Source organism: Helicoverpa armigera, chromosome 24 (assembly GCF_030705265.1).
Source record: "Helicoverpa armigera isolate CAAS_96S chromosome 24, ASM3070526v1, whole genome shotgun sequence".
In the NCBI taxonomy this organism is placed as follows: Eukaryota; Metazoa; Arthropoda; class Insecta; order Lepidoptera; family Noctuidae; genus Helicoverpa; species Helicoverpa armigera.
Genome location: NC_087143.1, coordinates 1,666,590 through 1,689,466, shown reverse-complemented (window position 1 = coordinate 1,689,466; position 22,877 = coordinate 1,666,590). Strand labels below are relative to the sequence as shown.

Sequence of the window (22,877 nt, the reverse complement as noted above, 5' to 3'; positions counted from 1 at the left end):
AGCATCATCACAATTAGTTCAGTAATTCTCGAAGATAAACACAAACACACATTAGATTTATTGCACGGATGCACTGAATGAGATTTATGAACCACTAATGTTAGTCATTGATTTCTGCCGTAAGTTGCTTGCATTCGTTTTTACGCCAACAAGATTGACTATTCTCTAGCTAGAAGGATAAATTATCGTAGATATACTCCTATAGTACCATCATCCTCCGAGCCTTTTCCCAATCATGTTGGGGTCGGCTTCCAGTCTAACCGGATTCAGCTGAGTACCAGTGCTTTACAAGAAGCGACTGCTTATCTGACCTCCTCAACCCAGTTACCCGGGCAACCCAATACCCCTTGGTTAGACTGGTGTCAGACTTACTGGCTTCTGACTACCCGTAACGACTGCCAAGGATGTTCAATGACAGCCGGGACCTACAGTTTAACGTGCCATCCGAAACACAGTCAATGGTGTCTAAGATATACTTAGAAAGTACATACAAACTTAGAAAAGTTGCATTGGTACTTGCCTGACCTGGGATCGAACCCGCGCCTCATACTTGAGAGATTGGTCCTTTACCCACTAGGCCACCACGACTTTTTTTTACGAGATGTACTCCTATAGTCGAAGGACGAAGATATACATATTTGGGACTCGTTGTTCTAAAAAAGATGCTTCAAAGATGTTTTAAAAGCGAGATATTAACTTTACCCCTTACTTTATCGGCTAACATTGTATGAACGTACCTGCGGAGAATTCTACTCTTCAGCATTTTTTATTTGACTCCGGCATCCAACGCTTCTAGAAAATATTATACGTAAATAATAGGTAATAGTAACATTGAATTACCTACATTATGAAAGACCGGGTCTTTCCTAGCAATTTAACTGTCTTAAAAAACCTCCTTCCCTTCACCAGACAATACACCAAACTTAACATAAAACAGTAAACATTATAAACAGAAAAGGAAACATTTTGCCCGTGAAACAAGAACACGTAAAACAATGTTCGATGATGAAGATATAGCAAAAACTCGACCGTGAACATCGGCCGTTGACTTGCTGACAGCCGATGAGTCAGGTCTCACTGCTAGCTGAGCGATGATCCCAACAAAGACGGCAAAAGGCTAGGCAGATCGTAAAAACTGTCATACTTAAGCCACGCATGATTGACCTTCTTCCTTTACCAGACAATCCACCAACTTCACTACATTATCAAGTATACATGATAAAACAAATTCGCTTTTTCTGTGGCAACCGAATTTCATGCGGTTTTTTTATCAGCTATAGTGTTTCAAAAGGAAGGTTTATGTCCAATAAATAGTGGGGAAATAGTGTTATCCCATGCAAAGTCGGGGCGGGTCGCTAGTTTAACATAAAACAGTAAAATTATAAACAGAAAAAGAAGAAACATTTTGCCCGTGAAACAAGAACTCGTAAAACAATGTTGGATGATGAAGATATTGCAAAAACTCGACCGTGAACATCGGCCGTTGACTTGCTGACGCCCGATGAGTCAGGTCTCACTGCTGGCTGAGAGATTTTCATATTTTTTTACTTAAGATTTATGAGGTTTTAATTTTAGATCGTAGTAAAGCTGTTTTTAACACGCTTATATTAGCTTCACTTGTAACTATGTATGTAAGAAAATCTTGGAATCTTTCTTTGACCCACTTCCCGGTCTCCGATTAGGGTGAAATTTTGCATTGGCGACATATGCATTCTGTACTTCCTATCCTAGCTTTTCACCCGCGTCCTAAGGAAATTATTTCCTGTATCTGATGAAACATAGGGTCATAACATACCGAATTGTATCAAAGTTGATATAGCTTTCAGAGCGTGAAAAAGTATCAAATTTTGCCTTGTAATATTTGGAAAAGCAGAGGTGTGAAAGGAAAACATAAATAACTCTTGTAGTAGGCGTTTATTGAAGAGTGGTCTATGGAATATATCATACTGAAAAATACAGTTTCTTATTATTTTTTCTAATAAAGATTACGTAAGAATGAAACCTCGCTCATCTCACAACACAGCCCCGTGCAACCCAAGATAGATGCCATAATAAAAGGTTTGCAACGAAACCACCGTGTTATTTGCTCGGCTATCTGACATCAGCTGTGTGTATCGCTGGCTCAATTATGCCATTATGCAGTACAATGCACTTATCTTGCGATCGACTTTTGTTTAAGTTTAGAGTTTTCTTCGAAGGAATTTTGCAGCCAAAAAGTTAAAATCATAGGTCATATTAGCTAAAAAAAAACTTTGCCTGTGTGACAAATTATAATTAGTGTCGGAATTATCGGCCACGGCGGCAGCTATTTTCTCGAAGGAGATCAGCCATCTGCGCAGGACATGTTATAGTGCACGAGCATTTGCGCAGACACAAGTGCACTCACTATTCCTTCACTCTCATAACCCGATGGGACGGCAATCCAATAAAACTTAAGTTAAAATCACTAATAGACGGAATTGCTATAATTAATTTTATAGGCACTATAGGTTATCAGAAGTAAACAAGGGACCAATTACAATTAATTTAATATTGTTGTATTTTTGTTAACCTTAGGTATGGTTCCTTATATGTCCTAGGGTTCGTCGTACCCCAAATAGAAAACGAGACTTTGCTGCCCACCGTTACCAGACATAATCTCATCTCATAAACACAGGTGATGAAAACTAGAACTAAATAAACATTTTACGGGACTTCCATCCATACAACCAATATGATTTTAGGTTAAAAAAAAAAAACAAAAATTTCATTTTATGCCAGTTTACAGATCTGTATATCTGTATCTGTAACCCTTCGTACGCGAGTCCCACTCGCACTTTTTTTAAAGTTCAAAGTTCAATCAGTTAATTAAATTCAAGCTTTTAAACTGGCTAAAAATAGATTGAGATCAGCATAGAATGTACTGATCTTATACAAAACGTTTAAGTGAAAGTAAGAAGGTATAACGTATATTGTATGTATGTCTGTCTATCATAAAACTGCTGTCAGATAGAATAGTGAGCTGTCAGTTGTTTATATACAGCCTTTCACTTGTTAGATGGAATAACTGACTTTAACTGTTTGTGGTTAGTAGACAAATAATTGCTTATTTACACACCTAGTTACTGGATTGAAAGAGACAGGACAAAACAACCTTTGGAGACAAAAATATTTTATTTACTTACACAAAAGTTATACCTACAGATAGACATAAGGTAAAAAGATAGTTTATATCTATTGGGTATTTAATTGTCTAGTCTATTATATACTCTACATAAAGCCTATAAGATTTATTTTGTGATTATTATGCTAACTATTAACGATACACCTACGTGATTTAAATATTTATCTAAATTGGTTCACAATAAAAAAAGATAGACACAGCTAGTATAATTTAGCAAAGATATTGTCATTGCGTATATAATTTGCGAAATATCTACCAAGCAAGCACCTGGGATATCTGATTATCATAATATAATTATAATTATGATAATAGTGTAAATAAAGGCTCGTAAAATGGAAATTAATACTAATTTATATTTTTTATAGGTCTCGTATGTCTACGCATTAAATTTACATAATGGAACAATAAAATTGTGTTATCGTTTCCAAATTGTGGCATTATTTTAAATTCAAAAGGCTTAAACATGAATGAATCTATTTTTGTCTTTTAAAAGGTACAGCGTTATCACACTAGCGGCATTTTTGTTGCGCCTTGTAAAAGCGATTCTAAGCGTCAGATTTTGTACCGGTAGTTGTCAATTGTTTGCTATAACGCCCGCACGAACCCTGTAGTGTGAAAGCACTGATAATGTTACAGAAATATCTTTCTTATGAGAAACACTCTTTTTTTGCAATATTGATCTTATTTTTGTACCTATTTTACTATGGACAAGCTTCTACGTTTTTGTATAAGATGGCATACGCTGAGAAATTAAAATTATAGAACCGACACTTCACCATCACTTTTTACATAAATTTTATGAACAGACAAAACCGTACGAAAAAGCTATTAATCCTATAAAATCATGTAAACCTATCTAAAACGGAAGACAGGTTGCTATCTCAAACGAGGATCGCATCTGTACCCAGTCTAGTCACTCTACAACCTAATAGAGGTATTTTATCTACACCTTGTACGTAGCAATTTAGTACAGTTCAGTGAATTTCAAGTAGTAATTGATTTCAAGTGATTCATCGCGGTAATGTCGGGGTTAGTCATCTGTTTGGTTACGTTAACTGTTTTTTTTTTGTAGGCTAACTTAAAAAACCCCCGACCCAAAAAAAGTACGCAATAATTATGACAGAAGGTAAAAACGCTGAACCCTATAAAAAAGCATAAAATAACTTTTAACACTACGTAAGTACCAACTAAAGCATGTCAGACTAAACTAAATTTTGTCGTGTCGGGGGACCGCTCTAATTCATTACTTTAGATACGAATGTTGTGATTAGGTAGGTATCATTTGATTTATGTAAGTATTTTTGAAGGTAAAAAGCGGTCCCCCGACATGTCAAAATTTAGTTTAGTCTGACATGCTTTAGTTGGTACTTACGTAGTGTTAAAAGTTATTTTATGCTTTTTTATAGGGTTCAGCGTTTTTACCTTCTGTCATAATTATTGCGTACTTTTTTTGGGTCGGGGGTTTTTTAAAATTTATAATTTTATTTTATTTCATGCTTTTTGGAGGATCTCCTTAATTTTTCTTTCTTTCGTTTAATTTCTTTTATCTTAAGATGGGGTCGCTATATGCGATCACAGCCAAAGGAAGCTGTTTAACAATCCTCATGACAAACTGGCTCTGGGAGAATTGCACAGATTGAGAAACAATAAAGATTCAACCTTTGGTCATTCTAGATTTTCAGTAAAAATATAAATCGGTTTATCCGTTTCATTCCGGCATTCCAGGGTTTCATCCGCCACATCCCATTTCCAGCATCAGGTTCTCGTCAATCAGAAACATGAAGAGAACTCGTCAAGACAAATTCAACGAGCCCAAACTCGATGGGTTTACTAAAAGGCAGTTCAGGGTTACGTCTCCTACCTTCGTGCCCTACCAGCAGACCAGCTCAGTGGTTCCAGAAGACATTAGTGTTTCAAATTTCAGATCCCACATATGCTTGCAAGTAAACTGAGCGTGTAACATTCCTATCACACCTAACAATCGAGCTGATGACCTTGAAGACCTGAACCGATTTCCACCAAACATAGCTAAGAACACTCCCGACTGACATACCTTTTAAACAAAAAAAACCGCATTATAATCGGATCATCGGTTTGGGAGCTACGATGCCACATACACACACACACACACACACACACATACACACACACACACACACACAGACACGTCAAACTTATAACACCCCGTCGTTTTTGCGTCGGGGGTTAAAAAGTGAGGAGCTAAAGAGTTCGTTTGTTTGCTATTTTTGTTAGCACACCTATTAATTTTGTCTAAGCATTTTCTTGTTAAGTTTCTTCATAGACATATTTAATTAATTATTTTTTTCAACAATTAGGTATAACTTCGAAAGTAAGCTTTGTTGTAAACGAAATTAAAGAGTTAGGACTTCCTATGGATGCGTTTCGGCGATCTACATATTGTAAATACGCAGCTACACTATCTGCGCTGAACATGGGCTGTTTTATGTAGGTAGGAAAGAAGTTTCCCGGGAAGCGGGTGACACCGCGTGGAACAGCTAGTTTTATTAGCATAGATGGTACCTTTGGATGGTACGGAACCTTTGTGCACTTGACCAATCGGCACACAGCCGTTTTTTCTGGGACTGGCCTTATTTTAAGGCAGCCTCTGATCTACTCATTCCGAACATGTGCCGATAGTACCAAGTTTAATGAAGGCCTCACTAATTATATTCACAGCGCGCTTTCTTTCGCAAGCCAACATGAAGTAATCAGACGAATTTACTCAATCAGTTTTCACTTATATCTTACAATTGTGTTTATTTTGTTTTGTGATTCCATTGTTTTTGTATGTTTGTGCTAATATTTAGGAAGAGCTCGTGGCTAATTCAAATTTGAACGATCGAATAAAGTTAAGCAACGCTTGGCGTGGTAGGTCCGTGGATGGGTGACCATCTTGTCACCGGTCTTGTATAGTATAATCCCGGATTTCATTGCAACACCTTTGGCAGTCGTTACTGGTAGTCAAAAGCCAGAAAGCTTGACAATCTGTCGTACCAAGGAGTATTGGGTTGCCTGGGGTAACAGGGTTGAGGAGGACAGAGGCAAAGGCTCTATAGGTAAAACAATTATTGAATGGTTTATTTCTGCTTTTTGAGATACCAAACTTACCATAACTTATGCATAGGTACACAATATGGGTATTTACTTGACATCTTTGCAGAAGCTAGTTATTTTGTATTTTTAACTGCAATGAACATACAAAATAAATAGCTCGCGACCTTATGTGAAGTCTTGTATGTTCAGTAAACAGACTCTATGAACACAAAAGCATGACGGCGAGGTAAATAAAAATATTAGTATTATGAGGTTACTTGTTATATGTCTGTATTGATTGAAGGAATGACACGATGGAGGTAGGTTACTGCCTTACTGCAGATATCATCATCTCCCGAGCCTTTTCCCAACTATGTTGTGGTCGGCTTCCAGTCTAACCGGGCAGAGTACTAGTGTTTTACAAGGGGCGACTGCCCTAACTGACCTGCTCAACCCAGTTACCCGGACAACCCGATGAGTATCCATGAACCCAATTTTTGCGCGTTCTAAATAAATAGATTAGAATTATCTTGCTGTTATCTTATAGTAGGTAATAACACCTCATATGTGCCGATATTTAATATACTGTAGTAATAGATAGCATGCGATCTTTAACCCCAGATTTATAAGTAATACTCAACACATCGGTATGTTATCATGGCTGTTTTTCTTGTAGCCAGTAGGAATTTATACAATTTCTACTTCCGAACAAAGGTTATTATGAGGAGCAAACGTGGTGGCCTAGTGATTAAATCACCTGTAGATATCTTACGGCACGGGTCAATCTGATATCACATTATCTTGGTTATTGCTATAATATCACAGTTTGATTAAATATTGTAAGTAGATACTTACACTTAGCGTTTGTTAAACACTTCTTCACGCGCAAACGGTTTAAACAGATGCTTATGAAACTTGGTAATAACACATCAGATTGCTGTTTGAGACACTTTTTGTCCGGGTTTGGGAAGGAAGCGGCTGAAACCACTGGCGGAAGCTATTTTATGTCTATGTCATCTATCCGTGTTCAGACTATTGGTAACTCAGGGAGAGGATTCGAGAAGGAAGATGCATTCTTGTACAATTCTGGATTTTCTTGGTTGGGATTAAAATAATAGGCTCTCAAAACATTTTGATCTATTCAATTGCACGTCCAAGGCTATCTAGTCTCAGACCTCAAGTGTCTATCTATCCAACAGACATTAGACATTTGATCATACAACGTTCAATAGTTTTTATACCCAAAGTAAACAGCAATTTTCGATGTGGATAGCCAAGTCTCAGGTCAATGTTTTGAACGCAAACAGACGAACAAAAACAAAGATTTGATTAAGCTACGAATACACGGAAGAGATGTTAGATTTGGGATTGCAGACGCTTCGTTGAAATCTAGCCAATATTAGTCCTAGTTATATTAAATGTGAATGTCTGTATGTATGGATGTTTGTTCCTCTTTCACGCAAAAACTGCAGGATGGATTGTGACTTTGCGACGAAACCTGGCAGCAATATAGCTCATTTATCAGAATACCTAATGTTAAGGCTACTTTTGAAACGCGTACGGGAAGTAGTTACTTTAAGGTTACTCAAATAAATGTAAGGTGGATTCATCATTGTCATCTTCCCAGTCTTTTTTTAAATTATGCTGGGCTTGGTTTTCAGTGTAAGAGTAAAATTACTACTAGAACACAAATGCAGCTGAAAATCATCATCTTTCGAGCCTTATTGCAAACTATGTTAGGATCGCTTCCAGTCTGAAAGCAGCTGAAAATACCTATACTATATTAATATCGTAATATTTGTAGCATACCAAAATCCAGTAAGGAAGGAAGACTAATCTTACTTTCCCGCTAAGTTTTAAGAAAAGTTTTCCTAGACCCCATTTTTTATCAGAGTCCCCGGTCATTTCTTAGATTTGAAAGTTCCAAGACCAATATTTTTTTCAACCATTTTCCTGTTATGTGATAATAGAGTTGAATTTATCACCAGACAAAACTGCAATATTTCTTATGACACGTGCAAAAGATTTATAAAAAATATTGCTTGTAATTGGAGGTCAGCTAGGTAGGTATCGCTTTTTGATAGACAGCGAAATACGTATAGTATATAATTAAGAGCTAAATAAATTGATTATGCACTAGACATTGACGCAAAACTGTCGGCTTGACAATTTATTACTTTTATTGGTTGTTTGGTACGCGGAACCTAATAATTATGTTCTCGATAGACTAGTCTGGTTAGACTGGATGCCCTATATTTTTTGTTGCTTAAGTTACGCGGCTTAAATTATCACAAAATTAGCCTAGGTTGAAAATATTATTTATCTCTTGTATGTAAGATTGCAGTGTTGAAAAGGTATCTCGTTTATTTATTACCAAAATTTTCAGAAATTGGCAATTGCGATTTCATACCGGCGAATTTGCCGCGCATTCTAAGCGGATCTGTCAACTGCGAGCTACAGGCTCTGTTTTTATTATTTTTTCCCATACGAATTGAGAGGTGCTGTCGGAAAAGCTGAGCGGAAAATTCGCTAGTGAGTAAAGATTGTCTCCAAAGCATTGCAGGGAGGGAGACTTTCTATATTTTATTGTTATTTATTTAAGTCGAAGAGGGGACTCATTTTATATATTTAAATATTTATAGTTTTTTTTCCTTAATCGTCTTAAAGAATGATCACAGTGAAATTCGATCTTCTTTATATCCGCGATTCTGCAATGTAAAACATTCAGTCTATGGCTATTATTGGCTATAACTGTCAACTAGCTTTTATTGCGATTCCATGATTGAAAGTCCTGCGTTATTTCCATACTAAATAAAGTAATTAATTTATAGCGCATGCGTGATTAAGGTCAGATTGTGGAATGTGGAATCGCACACCGGACGACTGACAATAAGACGGACAAAATACGCGAAACGACCTCTGGTTTTAAAGGTAAATAAATTAATCAAAATCATGGCTCTGCTAGACGTTTACGTGACAAAAATTTGGAATGAATAGAAACTAGCGTTAATTTTAGGTTAATATATGCAGTTGTGTCTAGACTTTTTTTCTGCAATTTTGTTTCTTAGAACGTTATGCTGAGGCTACGGGGCACATAATTGAAATATAGAAATTGTACACGTAACTTTGAGAGATTTGTCTTGATTTCACAAGGAACCCGAACGTCTCGTTGGTTCTGGTAACTGATCAAGCCTTTACCTGTTACTTGACCTATAAAAAGGCACCTGTCCTAACTGCCATTCCTTACTCCGTGGTTATTCCTTTTAGATCTGAATACATAAAAAAGCTTGCTTTTTCTTTTTTTTTGGGAAATCATCAAATGACCCCCCCGTGAATTAGCAGCGTGAGGGAGTGTCAGACTCTTACTGACTGAAACCCATCATGTTCCTTCGCAAGCCTTACCACGGCCGCGGTAACTCTTTCGAACAATCCAAATTGCATGCGATCTCGTATAGAAACTTTGTTAAAATAATAATATGACCTAAATAATAGATTTGTTAAGGAAACAGTAAACCACAGGACCGTTGAAAGGTTAAATAAAACTATTAATCAATATGAATGACGGCAATTATAATAAATTAAGCTGCTAATCACAATATGAGAGGAATTATGACTACAAAACAGGTTTGCTTGAGTGATGATATTTAATTTATTTTATCTGTATTTGAAAGAACAAAACGTATTTACGAGTATTTTCAATAAAGTTAACTTTCAAGAACAAGTATCTACTCTACTTACTTACGTAGAAAGAAAAATGATTAGTTTTAACGTACCACAATCCAGAAAACTTTTTCCTGAGTATGAATTACCTATCAAGAAAACATAATTTTACCTTTATATAAAATATAACCTATAAGTACCTACCTATATTTAATTAGTTCAAAGAAAATTTGCAATAAAATTTTTATTTTTAAAATCTGCAAAAGAGATGTTGACTACACCCGAGAGATAAATAATTTTCCTGAAAAGAATTATACTAGATATAAGTATTTAGTTTATTTACGGAACCTAAGATCTGCAACACACTATTAATAATGTCTTGATTCATGAATAAACATGATAACATTTAGACACCCGTATTAAAAAAAAAACAGTTATAAAAAAAAATAATTTATTAATATCTAGAACCTGAATGGACTTAAATGGATAAATCAGTTGTTGAATATTAATATTATATTATTCTAATTTGTCTAAAATTATTATAAATCTTACTGCCGCATTGGTACAATGTTTATGAATGAAAATCACTCCGATATTGATTAATATTCATTCATTCGGATTCATCCATTGTATTAAAGTATTTATTTACTTCATGTGATAAAAACTACTGTACATTCTTACTGTAAATAATTGCTAATGCTGATACAATTTCATAATATGCATCTAACATACACAATTTAAATAAATAATAGTTTATAGAAACAATCTATTTCAAAATGAAGGGGAAACATTTTTTACGGAAAGATGATCGGAGATGTATGGTAGGTCAAGTAACGTACGGTTGGGGTAATCAGTTACTAGAACTAACGAGGCGTTCGGGTTAATTGTCAAATCAAGACAAATCTCTTAAAGGCTTTTATTAATTGGTGATTTTTTTTTCTAAAAATATTAAGAAGGCGAATATAGTAGGTAACATCGTCGTCCCCCAAACACACGATTTTTCGTTTTGAAATCTCCGCTAGTGATTTGGTAATCTGTGGGAATTATTGGCCCACTTGTACAGTAGATATCTTATGTCCATTAAAACAAGGGGCTATTATGAAGATTGTAACTTCTAAAACAGTTTGGAAGAAATGTGTGTCCTTTGTATGTACGAAATCATCGATCAGTTTCCTAAATGTGGTTAAAGAAATAGACTGACACAAAAGGCTCTCCCAGTTTATCAAGTAAGTAATCAGCTTCTGTATTTTCTGTATAAGTATTTACGATAGTAACTTGACACTTAACATACTAATAAAATGCTTAACAGGACGAAACAGACGAACATGTAAGATGACGAAAGCTTCGGCCTCAACTTAACGAAGTTATAATATAAGGCTAGTCTCACTTGAAGGACCGTTAAGTATAGTTTAAGAATGCTTAATGTGTATTTGACTTACATCATCCAGTGTTGTTCGGTATCACTTACATATTAATAGAATTTCCTTTTATCATCCTCTGAGCCTTTTTCCCAACCGTGTTGGGGTCGGCTTCCAGTCTAACCGGATTCAGCTGAGTACCAGTGCTTTACAAGAAGCGACTGCTTATCTGACCTCCTCAACCCAGTTACCCGGGCAACTCGGCAACCCAATACCCCTTGGTTAGACTGGCGACAGACTTACTGGCTTCTGACTACCCGTAACGACTGCTTGAACACCGTTTCAATGACAGCCGGAATTCCCTTTTATCATCAGCCTAATAACCTGAGGAATCACTATGCTGATTTAGTAATCTTTTAGTATTGGATATATCCTATTTATTTTATTTTTATCTTTTATGTACCGTCAATGTAATTTGCATTGTTATCCTATTTATGAAGAAAGGCTGTAGACTACTGATATCTCCGGGTGCTCGGAGTAGTTCCCACAGAAACCAGTTCTTCCTATAATATCCTCTGGCGCCTATACATATTTTATGTTCACGCTCTACTGCTTCTGAGGCCCAAGTATACCGATAATATAAACATCCGTTTAACGTGAAAACGTGTAACGTGAAAATCTCGAGTCACTGGATAAACAGTAAAGTCAAAGTCAAATGTTTTTATTTCAAATAGGCTTTTGACGGCTCCTATGAAACATCACACTAGTTGCACGGTTCCAAAAAGTTGGTCTCATGGAGAAGAGCCGGCAAGAAACTTCATAGACAATCTTTTAAAAAAGGAATAGTTATATTCAGTAGTTTGGACAAAACTGACGTTTATATTGTCGGTGTAGTTTAGCCCTAAAGGACATAACAATATTTGTAATTCAGCGATGCCCGTCACGGCTGAACAGTGCATCATTATTCTTGCTATATAGACCGGCATACGACCTTTGGAAACCAACGCAGCGTGGACAATGAGATCAGGAATGACATCAACGGAATCAGTTCTACATTTTATGTTTTCTTTAATTGCTTAGGTGGGGTTCTTAATTGTTGTTAAATAGATTATATTGCTATCATCATCCTCCTGCCCTTATCCCAATTTCATTTGGGGTCGGCGCAGCATGTTTTCTTCTTCCATACTCCTCTATCTGCCGTCATCTCACAAGTAACATTCTTTCTTACCATATCTACTTTCACACAATCCATCCATCGTTTTTTTGGTCTTCCTCTTCCACTATATCCGTCCACGTTCATACTCATCACCTTCCTCACAACATGACTCTCATTCCTCCGCATCACATGCCCATACCACGATAGCCGGTTTCCACGCAATTTTTCTGATACCGGCGCCACTTTCAAACTTCCTCTTATATACTCATTCCTCACTCTATCCATTCGCGTAACTCCACACATACCTCTTAACATTCTCATCTCTGCCGCATGCAATTGTCTTTCATTCGTCGCTTATATATTGCTACTGGATATAGATTATATTGCTACTGGAATTTAATTAGGATATTAAGAAGGATATAGTTGATGTCATTTACCTACAGCTTACGTTTCAACGTTTCTAGTCAGTCTGACACGTGCTAAATACCTGATCTTTGTAATGTGAGCACTACCATTCGTCTTCGTACTGATTTATGAACCTAAACAAACTATCGGCCTAAACGTCTAAACGACTAAAGTTTGCTAACTTTGACTTTTTTTTAACGACGTCAAAAATCATCAAATGACCACTCCCGCTGTAGGTTAGGAGCCGTGAGGGAGTGTCAGACTCTTAGGTACCTACTGACTAAAAACCGTCGTGTTCCGTCGTAGGCCTTTTGTGTACCAGGGCCGCGGTAATTCTTTCGAACAATCCCGCAGCCCCGGCAGACCTTGGCTTTATTGGGCCGCACTGGGGTGCTAACTTGGACTGAGGGTGAGATTATTACGGAGTACATATAGCTCTTAAAACATGATCAGACATGACAAATGATCGATAAGGCGGAAAAGTTCGGCGACGACCTGGAAGTCGCAGCTTTTGCAGCCCCCCCTTTGCAGCCCTACTAGAGGGACGGACGATCTAACCAAGGTCGCCGGGAAGCAGTGGAAGCGGGTTGATGAAGACCGAGAAAAGTGGCAAACCTTGAGAGAGACCCTTGTTCAGCAGTGGATGGCTTTCGCCTGCAATGACGAGCCAGAGATTCAAGGCTAGTTAGACTGAGGCATCAATTGGCTGAATTTTGAGGAGCTTAAGAAAATTCTGTTGTCGTAGTGTTCTCTTAGTCCTTTCAAAGTGTCACACTCTACTGTGTACTGTGTGTGTACTGACTTAAATCTACCATGTTCCAGGGTGCGGTAATCCGCGCAAACAATTTCCTTAGCCTTAGCTGGCACAGAGGTTATAGCCATTTAAAACAGGATTATTCATTTAAATTACAATTTATTTTAGCAAACCTGTTGCTTTCAGACGAATCGCGTTAATTAATGGAAGGTAATTAAATAGACAAGAAACGATGTGTTAACAACTATGGTCGTTGACGCGATTAATCCTCTTCATAAAAAACCCGAAACCAGTTAAGAGCGTGTACGTCAACCGCGCGCCATTTGGCCTAAAATGGTACTTTTCAAACCACTGTTTCTCAGTAACTACTTATCCTATAACTATGTTATTTTTTAATAACGCAAGGTAATTTCACTGTCCATATAGTTAATTGAACATAAATTTCAATTTGTGTAGTTTAAATACTTAAAACCCCTATAACGTAACAGATGTTTACGAAATTCCCGTTCAGCGTCTATTTCGAAGCTTAAATTCATGTGAAAACAGTGGCAAATCTAATCATATTTATTTTTTTACTCATAGACGAAATCCCCATGCCTATAGTTAGTTGAAAACATTTTTTGATTTAGGTCTCTATCTTTCAGAAAAAAATATTTTAACAATGTGAAAAATTGTGAATTTCAAATGCTTTTTTTACCTATCTATCTTACTTAATTAAATATAACAATTATTTACTATAGTAATATAACTCTTTCTTTACAACATAAACTTTATATTATAATTTAATCTCTCGTTTTTATTTTTTTATAAATTATTTAAAAACTACTATAAAACGCTGCACGCGAGTCAACTCAAACCAGACCGCCGCAAGGCTTCACAGAGAGAGGACGTGTCGCTCCGTCACATCGCGTAGGGTGAATAACCTCTGCCGTGGATACCGAGAATAGAGTACATTTCAAGCGCGACCAACAAATCTTGATACATTACTATTTTATTTAAAGCTCAATTTTGAAGCATATTTTTTTTTATCGATTGAGTTGAAATTTTGTTTGAATGTTCAGTTTTAATGACAATGTATGATTCTATATCCAATATGGCGGTATACCCAAGATGGAGAAAAAAATGTTTTTAATGCATTCCTACGATATGGGTATCAAATGAAAGGGCTTGCTATGAATAACTCGAAAAAAAATGTGTCGCGAGTCTAAATCCAATATGGCGGACTCCTTAGGCTAGAAATCACTTATTGCAGATGTTTGTTACCAATCGAGCTATAATTTTTTTTTTTTCATTTTGGATGTACCCAAATTTTGACTTTTGATCTCGAATAACTTTTGAAGCATATAGGATAGAAAACTTTCAGCGTGTTGGCTTCGGCCCCACGTTCGCCTCCCAAAAATCCGGGACTCTGTAGTCCCGAGGTCTGGTAGAGACATACAAATAATAATAATAAGAACTTTATTGCAGACCAGGGTCCATAAAAAAATAACAAAATTACAATTATACAAAAAAGAACACATACATACAATCACAAATACAAAGACAATAAGACATACATAGAATTACAAAACCAGAACAAAATACAATAAATACATTTACTTAATATAAGTGAATGACGCACAATGTGTCGTCATCCAGTGCCACATCATCGGGCTGTCCAGTCTGTTGGCCACAATAGCCACCAGGCTGTTGGAGCTATCGCGCACTCGCCGCATCAGGGATGCTATGCGTGTCCTCATAATGGCATGGAAATCAGGCACGCCTGCCTCTGCGAACATGCCCGACGCACTGCAAAAGCGCGGTAACCCCAACATCACCCTGAAGGCATTATTATATTGGACTCGCAGAGCATTATACGAGCTTTTTGTATAGCCGACCCATAGTGCGCACGTGTACAGAGATTGGCAATATGCCCTAAAAAGTGTGATTTTTACTTCTTTTGTACAGCGTGCGAACCTACGAGCCAGCATGTTACAGCGGACCGCTAATGCTCTGCGTTCCCTCTCCAGATCCATATCGTCCGAAAGGCTATCGGTGACCCAATGCCCCAGGTACTTGAACTGAGTCACTCTGGTAAGCGGAGTGCCCGCCAGGGTGACCGGTGGCACTATGTCGTAACATTTGTTACCCGCCTTAAAAACCATCAGTTCGCTTTTGACAGCATTATACCTAAGGCCGTGAGTCACCGCATAGTCCTCGCAGATGCGGAGAAGCCTCCTCAGTGCACTGATTGATGGGCTCAGCAACACCATATCATCTGCATAACTTATATTATTGACACAGTGCCCGTCAATGGAGCACCCGATATTAGTATTGCTGAGCTCACAAATCAGCTGATTTACATACAGGTTGAAAAGCTTAGGTGAGCTGAGTCCCCCCTGCCTTACCCCGCAATCCAACCTGTATGCATCCGACAGGACACCCGCCCACTTGACATAATTGTATTGGTTGTTATACCAATACTTCAGCATGTTTACAACATCACCTGGAAGGTTTGTGACCTGCGATAGTTTCCCCCATAGGCAGTCATATGACACTAGGTCAAAGGCCTTGGAAAGGTCCAGAAAACAAGCATACACGGGTGTTTGCCTGCTTGTATAGTATCGAACAGTCTGCTTGAGACAGAGGATAGCTGTTTCAGTGGATAAATGAGGCTTAAACCCAAATTGGGCGTCGTGAAGTGTGAGGTGCTTATCCAACTGCCGATCAAACAAACCGTCCAACACTTTCGCAATAACAGTTGCCAAAGAAATAGGTCTGTAGTTGCCCTTGTCACTTGAATCTCCAGTTTTGTTCTTGAGTATAGGCAGAACTATAGTTTTAAGCAAGTCGGCTGGAAGATACGAGTGACTCACGCAAAGACTAAACAGCATAGCCAACACCCGCGGTAAGTGCTTACCTGCATGTCGAAGGTGCTCCACACTTAGGCCATCATGACCTGGTGACTTACCTCGCTTTAAACTCTTTATGACAGTAGCAACTTCCACAGCTGTAAACCTAATAGGCATGTCCCCGGACCCCCCCACCACCTCCGACCCACCGGACGACGGACCTAGGGGTGACTCAACCTTAAACGCTTTACTAAAAAGGTTGGCGATTTCACTGGGGTCACTAACTCCCTCAACGCTCGCGGGCAGACTTGACCTGTGATTCAAGCTGTTTGTTGACTTCCAGAAGCTACTAAAGTTTTTTGCATCATGATGACTCGCAATTATATTCATCTTTATCTGCTCCTTATTGTTTTGACACCATTTCAATTTTCTCTTAAATATCCTTCTACTTTCCGCCATTTTATTATACAAAAAACCATTTTTTGGCCGTCCAAATAAGACCCAGTTTTGAAAATCAAGCCGAGCCTGCCCGTGTGCGTCCTTTACATGTTTATTCCAGCCCGTTATGTATTGTTTTTTGCGTTGGGCTCTCTTATGTTGGCTCGCAATTGCACCATCGCGGAGAATTCGCACAATTTCCCCATAAAGCGCATCAATAATTGCTTGGTGATTCTTAATATTACATCTATCATTAACACATTCTCTAAATTGCACAGGAAAATCTACATTTTTCAAGAGATCATTACAAAACTTATTATAAAATTCAGTCTGATTTACATCTCTGTCACCCCATATAACCTTGTTACATTCTGGTATTTTATATGTAATTTTTGGCTTTAATACATTGAGATCACATTTTATGACTAAAGGTAAATGGTCCGACCAAGACACGTCGTACAAAACACTAGTGTCCCTAACAGTGTTCCACGCTGCATCAGTAACTACGCAGTGGTCTAACCAACTCGTAGAACCGTGCGCGTCACTCACATAAGTGTACGTGTCTGATTCACTACCGATCATAGTTAAAACCAGTTATCCTTGACTTACTGAAAAAATGTTTACAAAACAAAGAAATGCTAAGACATCGTGCGTGACATTATTAAACGTTACAGACCTAAAATAATAAGAACATTTCGGTTTTAAGCCCATAAAATAGATAACATTATCGATAATGAAGGCACGACCCTAGACCAGTTAGTTTGGTCACCGATGTACTACATGTATACGAGATGTACCGTTATGCGCGCGCATAATTACCGCAAAACAACCCGCAGGACCGCACGAAGTCTATACAAGTGAACTTGTTGCATATCTCAGCCTTTACAAACCAGAAAATTCCCGAGTCTTAAAGTTAAAGTTTCCAAACTAATCTATACTAGATACGTTGGACTATCATTATAAATAACTGTGTTACGAGGTAGGCACGGTCGCCGCGCCGGCTCATTCAACTTGCGGCGCGCGCGCTTCGCAGTTCGCTCGATAACAACGCATACACAAACACGCCAAAATGTATATTAAACTTTTTACGTTAGTGACTCTGTGGACTTACGGTGTTTTAGCTTTCGAGTACCATTGTAGCACGCGGTCCGCTCTGCTGCTGCTCAAACGACCGGCATACGAGTTTTCAGTGAAAATGTTACAAAGAGTGAGTCAAGAAACAGACGCCCATTTCGTTTACTCTCCCCTGTCCACCTGGCTGCAGCTGTCCGCGCTCGCCGAGGGTGCCACCGGCAGCACCTTCAAAGAAATTTGGAGGGTAACGAAACATCACAGAAACAAGTGCTTCAAGAGGCAACTGGGCAATATTTTAAGGCAACTCAATAAAGACTTAAGTTATGAAGTTAGGAGGAAAAGTGTGATTGCGATAGATAAGTTAATGGCTGTGAAGAAAAATTATGTGCGCGAAGTTCAGAAGCTGTACGGCATTAGAGTGATGCTACTGGATTTCAACGAGCCCATGAAAGCTGCCCGCGAAGTCAACGACGTGATCGAGGACGGCACCGGTGGAGTGGTCGACCAGATCGTCTACTACGACGACTTCATGTCAACAGTGCTCATCATGAGTGACGCGAACTATTTCCGAAGTGAGTGGAAGATCCCCTTCAGCAGTGAGACCACGATACAACCCTTTTACTCGAATAAAGGAGTCAAAATCGGTGCAGTGAGTATGATGAACCAGATAGGCAACTATCATATCGCTGATTTTCCTCATATAGGAGCAACTGTTTTAGAAATTCCTTGTGCTTCACAGAGAATTAAAATGTTAGTGTTTTTGCCTAAAGAAAAGCTTTGGCCTAGTGAGATATTCTACAACTTACAGCGCACTAGGTTGACAGCTATTTTCAATATGTACAAACGGCAACATGAGAGATTAGTTAACGTAACAATGCCTAAATTCAAACAGCGCACAGAGATTGAAAACTTACCTGAGTTAGTTGACGATATGGGCATTAAAAGAATATTTAAGCCTAAAGTAGCTGAGTTCAAGGGCATCAGCAAATTCGATGTGTATGCGTCTCTAATGACGCAAACTGCTGACATAGACGTTAATGAAAAAGGTGTGTCTGCATACGCCGGCTCCTTAGTTATAAAAGACAATGTTACTGAATTTAATTGTAATAGACCTTTTGCTTACATGATAGTAGATAAAATAACAGATTTTATTCTATTCGCTGGTGTGTATTCAGTGCCTAGTGTCGTTTGAATAGGAAGTTGTAACGATGTCTGTAATTCATGTGATGAATCTCTTCTGCGAACCAGTTGATTGCTGCATTCGCGATGTTTCATTTGTAAATAAATTCTGAAATCGAGGACGTCTGTGTCGGACAGACGGACGGAATGTGCTGTCTAGGTAGATTGACATTTTGTGAACTTTGGTGAAAGTACCGCCTTCAATAACGAACTGAGTGTTAGGATTAGATATTTAATATTTGTTAACTGCTTGAAAGTCATAACTCACCTGGAAAGTGTTATTCTCAAACAAATAATTGTATGTAGGCCCAAAGTGATAATTACTAATAATTAATTTAAATAATAGAAGTCAGTTAACCCCTATTGAGGATATTATGCAATTTATGTTTGTGTTAAAAATGCAAAAAGGTTTATGTAGTACTCAAATGACCGATGTAATCTGATTGTAAAACTATCAAGTACACTTTTACCAAATCAAGCAGTATTTTTATTTACTTGATTAATTTGTTTTCCTATGAATAAGGAGGTGCGTATGTCGATAAAACAAGTCATAGATAATTACCAATAACACAGCATTCAGAATAAAAATATGTTTATTCAATAACAATGCACTTATAACAGTGTTTATATGACTAGTATCACATTAACCGCTTCGTATTGCAAACAAAATATTTCAGTATAACATAACAATGGACTTATTGTAATCTATTCTAATTCATTATTATGACTATTTCTTCCTGTATTCGATGACATAATTACAGTATTTTTAATATAAACTTCGTGAAGGCCAAGCTTACGCAGGTATTTACACAAAGCAGGGTGTGTTTCTTGGGCCAGTTAATATAACAATAAAATATTTTTAATTAATATTTATTATTCATTACAATTTTATTGCTTGCGCAGTTGTAGTTTATGAGACAGTAATCACTGTTTGATTACAAATAACAATTCTAACAAGGCGATTTGTTTTGGATTTAAAATAGGCACATTTTTGTACAACACTCGTATTGCTGTTCAATTAAATGGTAAAGGCACTATCAAAATACATTGAATCAACATATCGATACATGTTAATGTAAAAATGTATCGATAAAAAACATCTCTAAAAGTCAGTCACGCACACGCGCTGATTTTTAAAACCACTGATAATGGCCGTTAGTGTCGTATTACAAAAATAATTGATTTAACATCAACAAGTGAGGTCGATATATCGACTCGATATATCAAACTCGGTCCGACAATTGTGACGAATTAATTCTGTTAGGACAATACGATCAATCGAATGGGAATTCTTGGAGCAATTGAGCCACGGAATAAGGAAAGATGGAAGGAAGAACGGAGATGCCATAATGCAGGTAGGTCAGGCGCCTTCTTATAGGTCAAATACTTATGTGGGCATGACTAAAACGATCAGTTACTACTGAACTAATGAGGCGTTCGGGTACTGTGAGATATTTATCAACGGTTTTTGGTATTACAAAAAATAATCGGGCTCAAAAAAGGGCGAAGACGGTAATGTTCCTCGTCTCTCGAACACCGCAGTTATAAGTACCGCATTTTGGCGAACTATTTTCTTAGGAGATTTTCCGTTATGGCACCTCCGCTAGTCATTTTGTTCTCCATGGACAATACGATCAATCGATTGTGGAATTCTCGAAGCAATTGAGCGTTGACATTGGTCGGTAACTATCGATATCTAATTTAGAGTTAGTTTTCTCCTTCCTGTTTTGTTCTTCTTGGTATTTGCCATTGTTTACCTGAAAAGAAAAGTAAATATTATGAGCAAACTATTATCATTTATACACCTGATTAACACTGTTCTGCTATTCTCTGTTATGTGAATTCATTGAATATAAAAACAATAGAAAATCAACATGTTTATTATATTTTATATTTTTTATAAACAAACGACTGAGAACGGCGGATTCAATAAAAATTCCAATGTTAAACGTACTAGTGGGGTCAATTGCAACACTGGGTGCGTTGAAACACATAAAATCGCCATTTAAGTATTGGAATTTACTCCGAAAACATTGACCAAAGATATTATGTTTTCCAAATTGACCATATCGGTACCAAAAAAAATAATATTTGACCACAAAGCCTGCAAATATCGTTAGCATATAACTGTAGACCATTTCGTGGGTCAGAGATCACGTGTTTATTTTTCTGTTGGGCCTAAATATTTTTGCAATTCATATTTTTAGTATCGGACATTTGGACACAGAATTTTTTATTTGTTATTTATGATTATAACCTTGGTTTTAAAGGTTTAAAAATAAACTTTTATGGTAGGTGTGTAGTTTTGTACAGTAAGTTTTTTTTTGCAATTAACAGCCTGTTTTTAAAAACAAAGCGTTAATGCTATTTTTAATTGTGATTTTATGTCTTTGCTGACCTTAAATTGTATACATACTTGAGTCATATTACTATAATTGAATATTTTTGTAATTAAAACAAACACAAACAGTTTCGATTTAATGATGTTTACAATAATCATCATCAGCCTTTTTATAGTCCCGCTGCTGGGCTGCGGCCTCTTCTCACACGGAGAAGGATTGAGCGTTAATCACCACGCTTGCTCAATGCAGGTTGGTGATTTCAGACGATATAGTCCAGATATCCTCGAGATGTTTTTCATTCTGTACTCCAGGCCATTTAATTAATCTTCCAATTTTTTTTATGTCATGAGCCTTTTCCAAACTATGTTGGGGTCGGCTTCCAGTCTATCCAGATGCGGCTGAGTACCAAGTATTTTACAAGGAGCGACTGCCTATCTGACCTCCTCAGCCGGGCAATATTTTTTTTATGTACATGTTATAAATAATACTTGTACATTACATACAAGATATAAATATAGTAACTTTCTAAGTGAGGTAGCTAAGCCATATCTGCTTTCACAAGCATCGTCGGGAGTTAGTACTAGTGTCTAGTAGTTACGACATCTGCCGGCTCGGTTGAAGGTCAGTGACGTGACCGAGAGGAATTTTAGAATTTTAATGCTAGGCGCGGTTTTTCATTGAAGATTTTTCGAGTACGTTAGGAGGAAAATTGATGTTTAGTTTTTGACCGACTTTAAAAAGGGATGTTCTTAGTTTGACTTGTATGTATTTTATGCGATTTTCAGCATTTGTTGTTAGACTTTGGAGAAGGTTTTAGCTATATTATTGAGGGCGGTTTTATTTTTTGAAAAAAGTTTTTATGGAAGTGAAAAAGTGCCTAAGTAATATTATGTAGTTTTTAGATAGGTGGGAATAGGTAAAGGTGTATTTCTATCTACGCGTATAGGATTACGTAAGAATAGTTCGTTAGGTAGGTATCTATATGCGAGATTATCTATCTCTAGAATTGCTCACCCGCTTGTAAAAAAACTTTCGGTAGAATGATATCAATATTTAGTTTTTAAAATTATTATATTATGTTGCAAATAAAATCTAGTCTAGATTTGATTCAGCAAAATGTCGGTAGGTAACTTTAATAAGTGACCTATCTAATCTAGCGTCAAGAACTTGTTATTAACCCGATTGGAAGTTTTTTATTTCCTTATTAAATGAACCATTAAAGGTCGCAGTCGTTCGACTGGAAAACAAAAGAAAATCAACATTTAATTAAATCATGTTTTATTTAACCTAACTATTTTATTTCTTAGATTGAAGTCCTATCTTAATTGATTAGTGATATTCTAGATAATCCTATCTCTAAGCAAAACATGACATACTTACCTAGATAGGTTATTGAAAACCATCGTTAGGTAACCACAAGACTATATAAATCGTAGATATGTCAATTTGTTTTTAAAAGAATC

General features: G+C 37.2%; 3 protein-coding genes across 8 annotated transcripts in view; 1 reads left to right on the top strand and 2 right to left on the bottom strand.

The window, feature by feature from the left end:
• Positions 1-15,021: 15,021 nt before the first annotated feature.
• Positions 15,022-16,923, bottom strand: LOC126054570 (retrovirus-related Pol polyprotein from type-1 retrotransposable element R2). Its single transcript, XM_049840684.2, has one exon. It carries the CDS (start codon positions 16,838-16,840, stop codon positions 15,146-15,148), a length of 1,695 nt encoding a protein of 564 aa, XP_049696641.2. The 5' UTR covers positions 16,841-16,923; the 3' UTR covers positions 15,022-15,145.
• Positions 16,924-17,795: 872 nt separating this feature from the next.
• Positions 17,796-19,550, top strand: LOC110383124 (serine protease inhibitor 77Ba). Its single transcript, XM_021343860.3, has one exon. It carries the CDS (start codon positions 17,889-17,891, stop codon positions 19,083-19,085), a length of 1,197 nt encoding a protein of 398 aa, XP_021199535.3. The 5' UTR covers positions 17,796-17,888; the 3' UTR covers positions 19,086-19,550.
• A 97-nt stretch (positions 19,551-19,647) lies between these two features.
• The window catches only part of LOC110383125 (uncharacterized), a 45,149-nt gene continuing 41,919 nt past the window's right edge, over positions 19,648-22,877 (bottom strand). For all 6 annotated transcript variants that reach the window (XM_064041111.1, XM_064041112.1, XM_064041113.1 and 3 more), the window contains one exon: positions 19,648-20,829. The gene's annotated coding sequence lies outside the window, so the exon portion shown is untranslated. The remainder of the gene's footprint in view (positions 20,830-22,877) is intronic.

What these genes read in the sequence shown, in the direction of transcription:
- LOC126054570 (XM_049840684.2), bottom strand. Translation starts at nt 16,840, where the DNA reads ATGGCGGAAAGTAGAAGGATATTTAAGAGAAAATTGAAATGGTGTCAA.
- LOC110383124 (XM_021343860.3), top strand. Translation starts at nt 17,889, where the DNA reads ATGTATATTAAACTTTTTACGTTAGTGACTCTGTGGACTTACGGTGTT.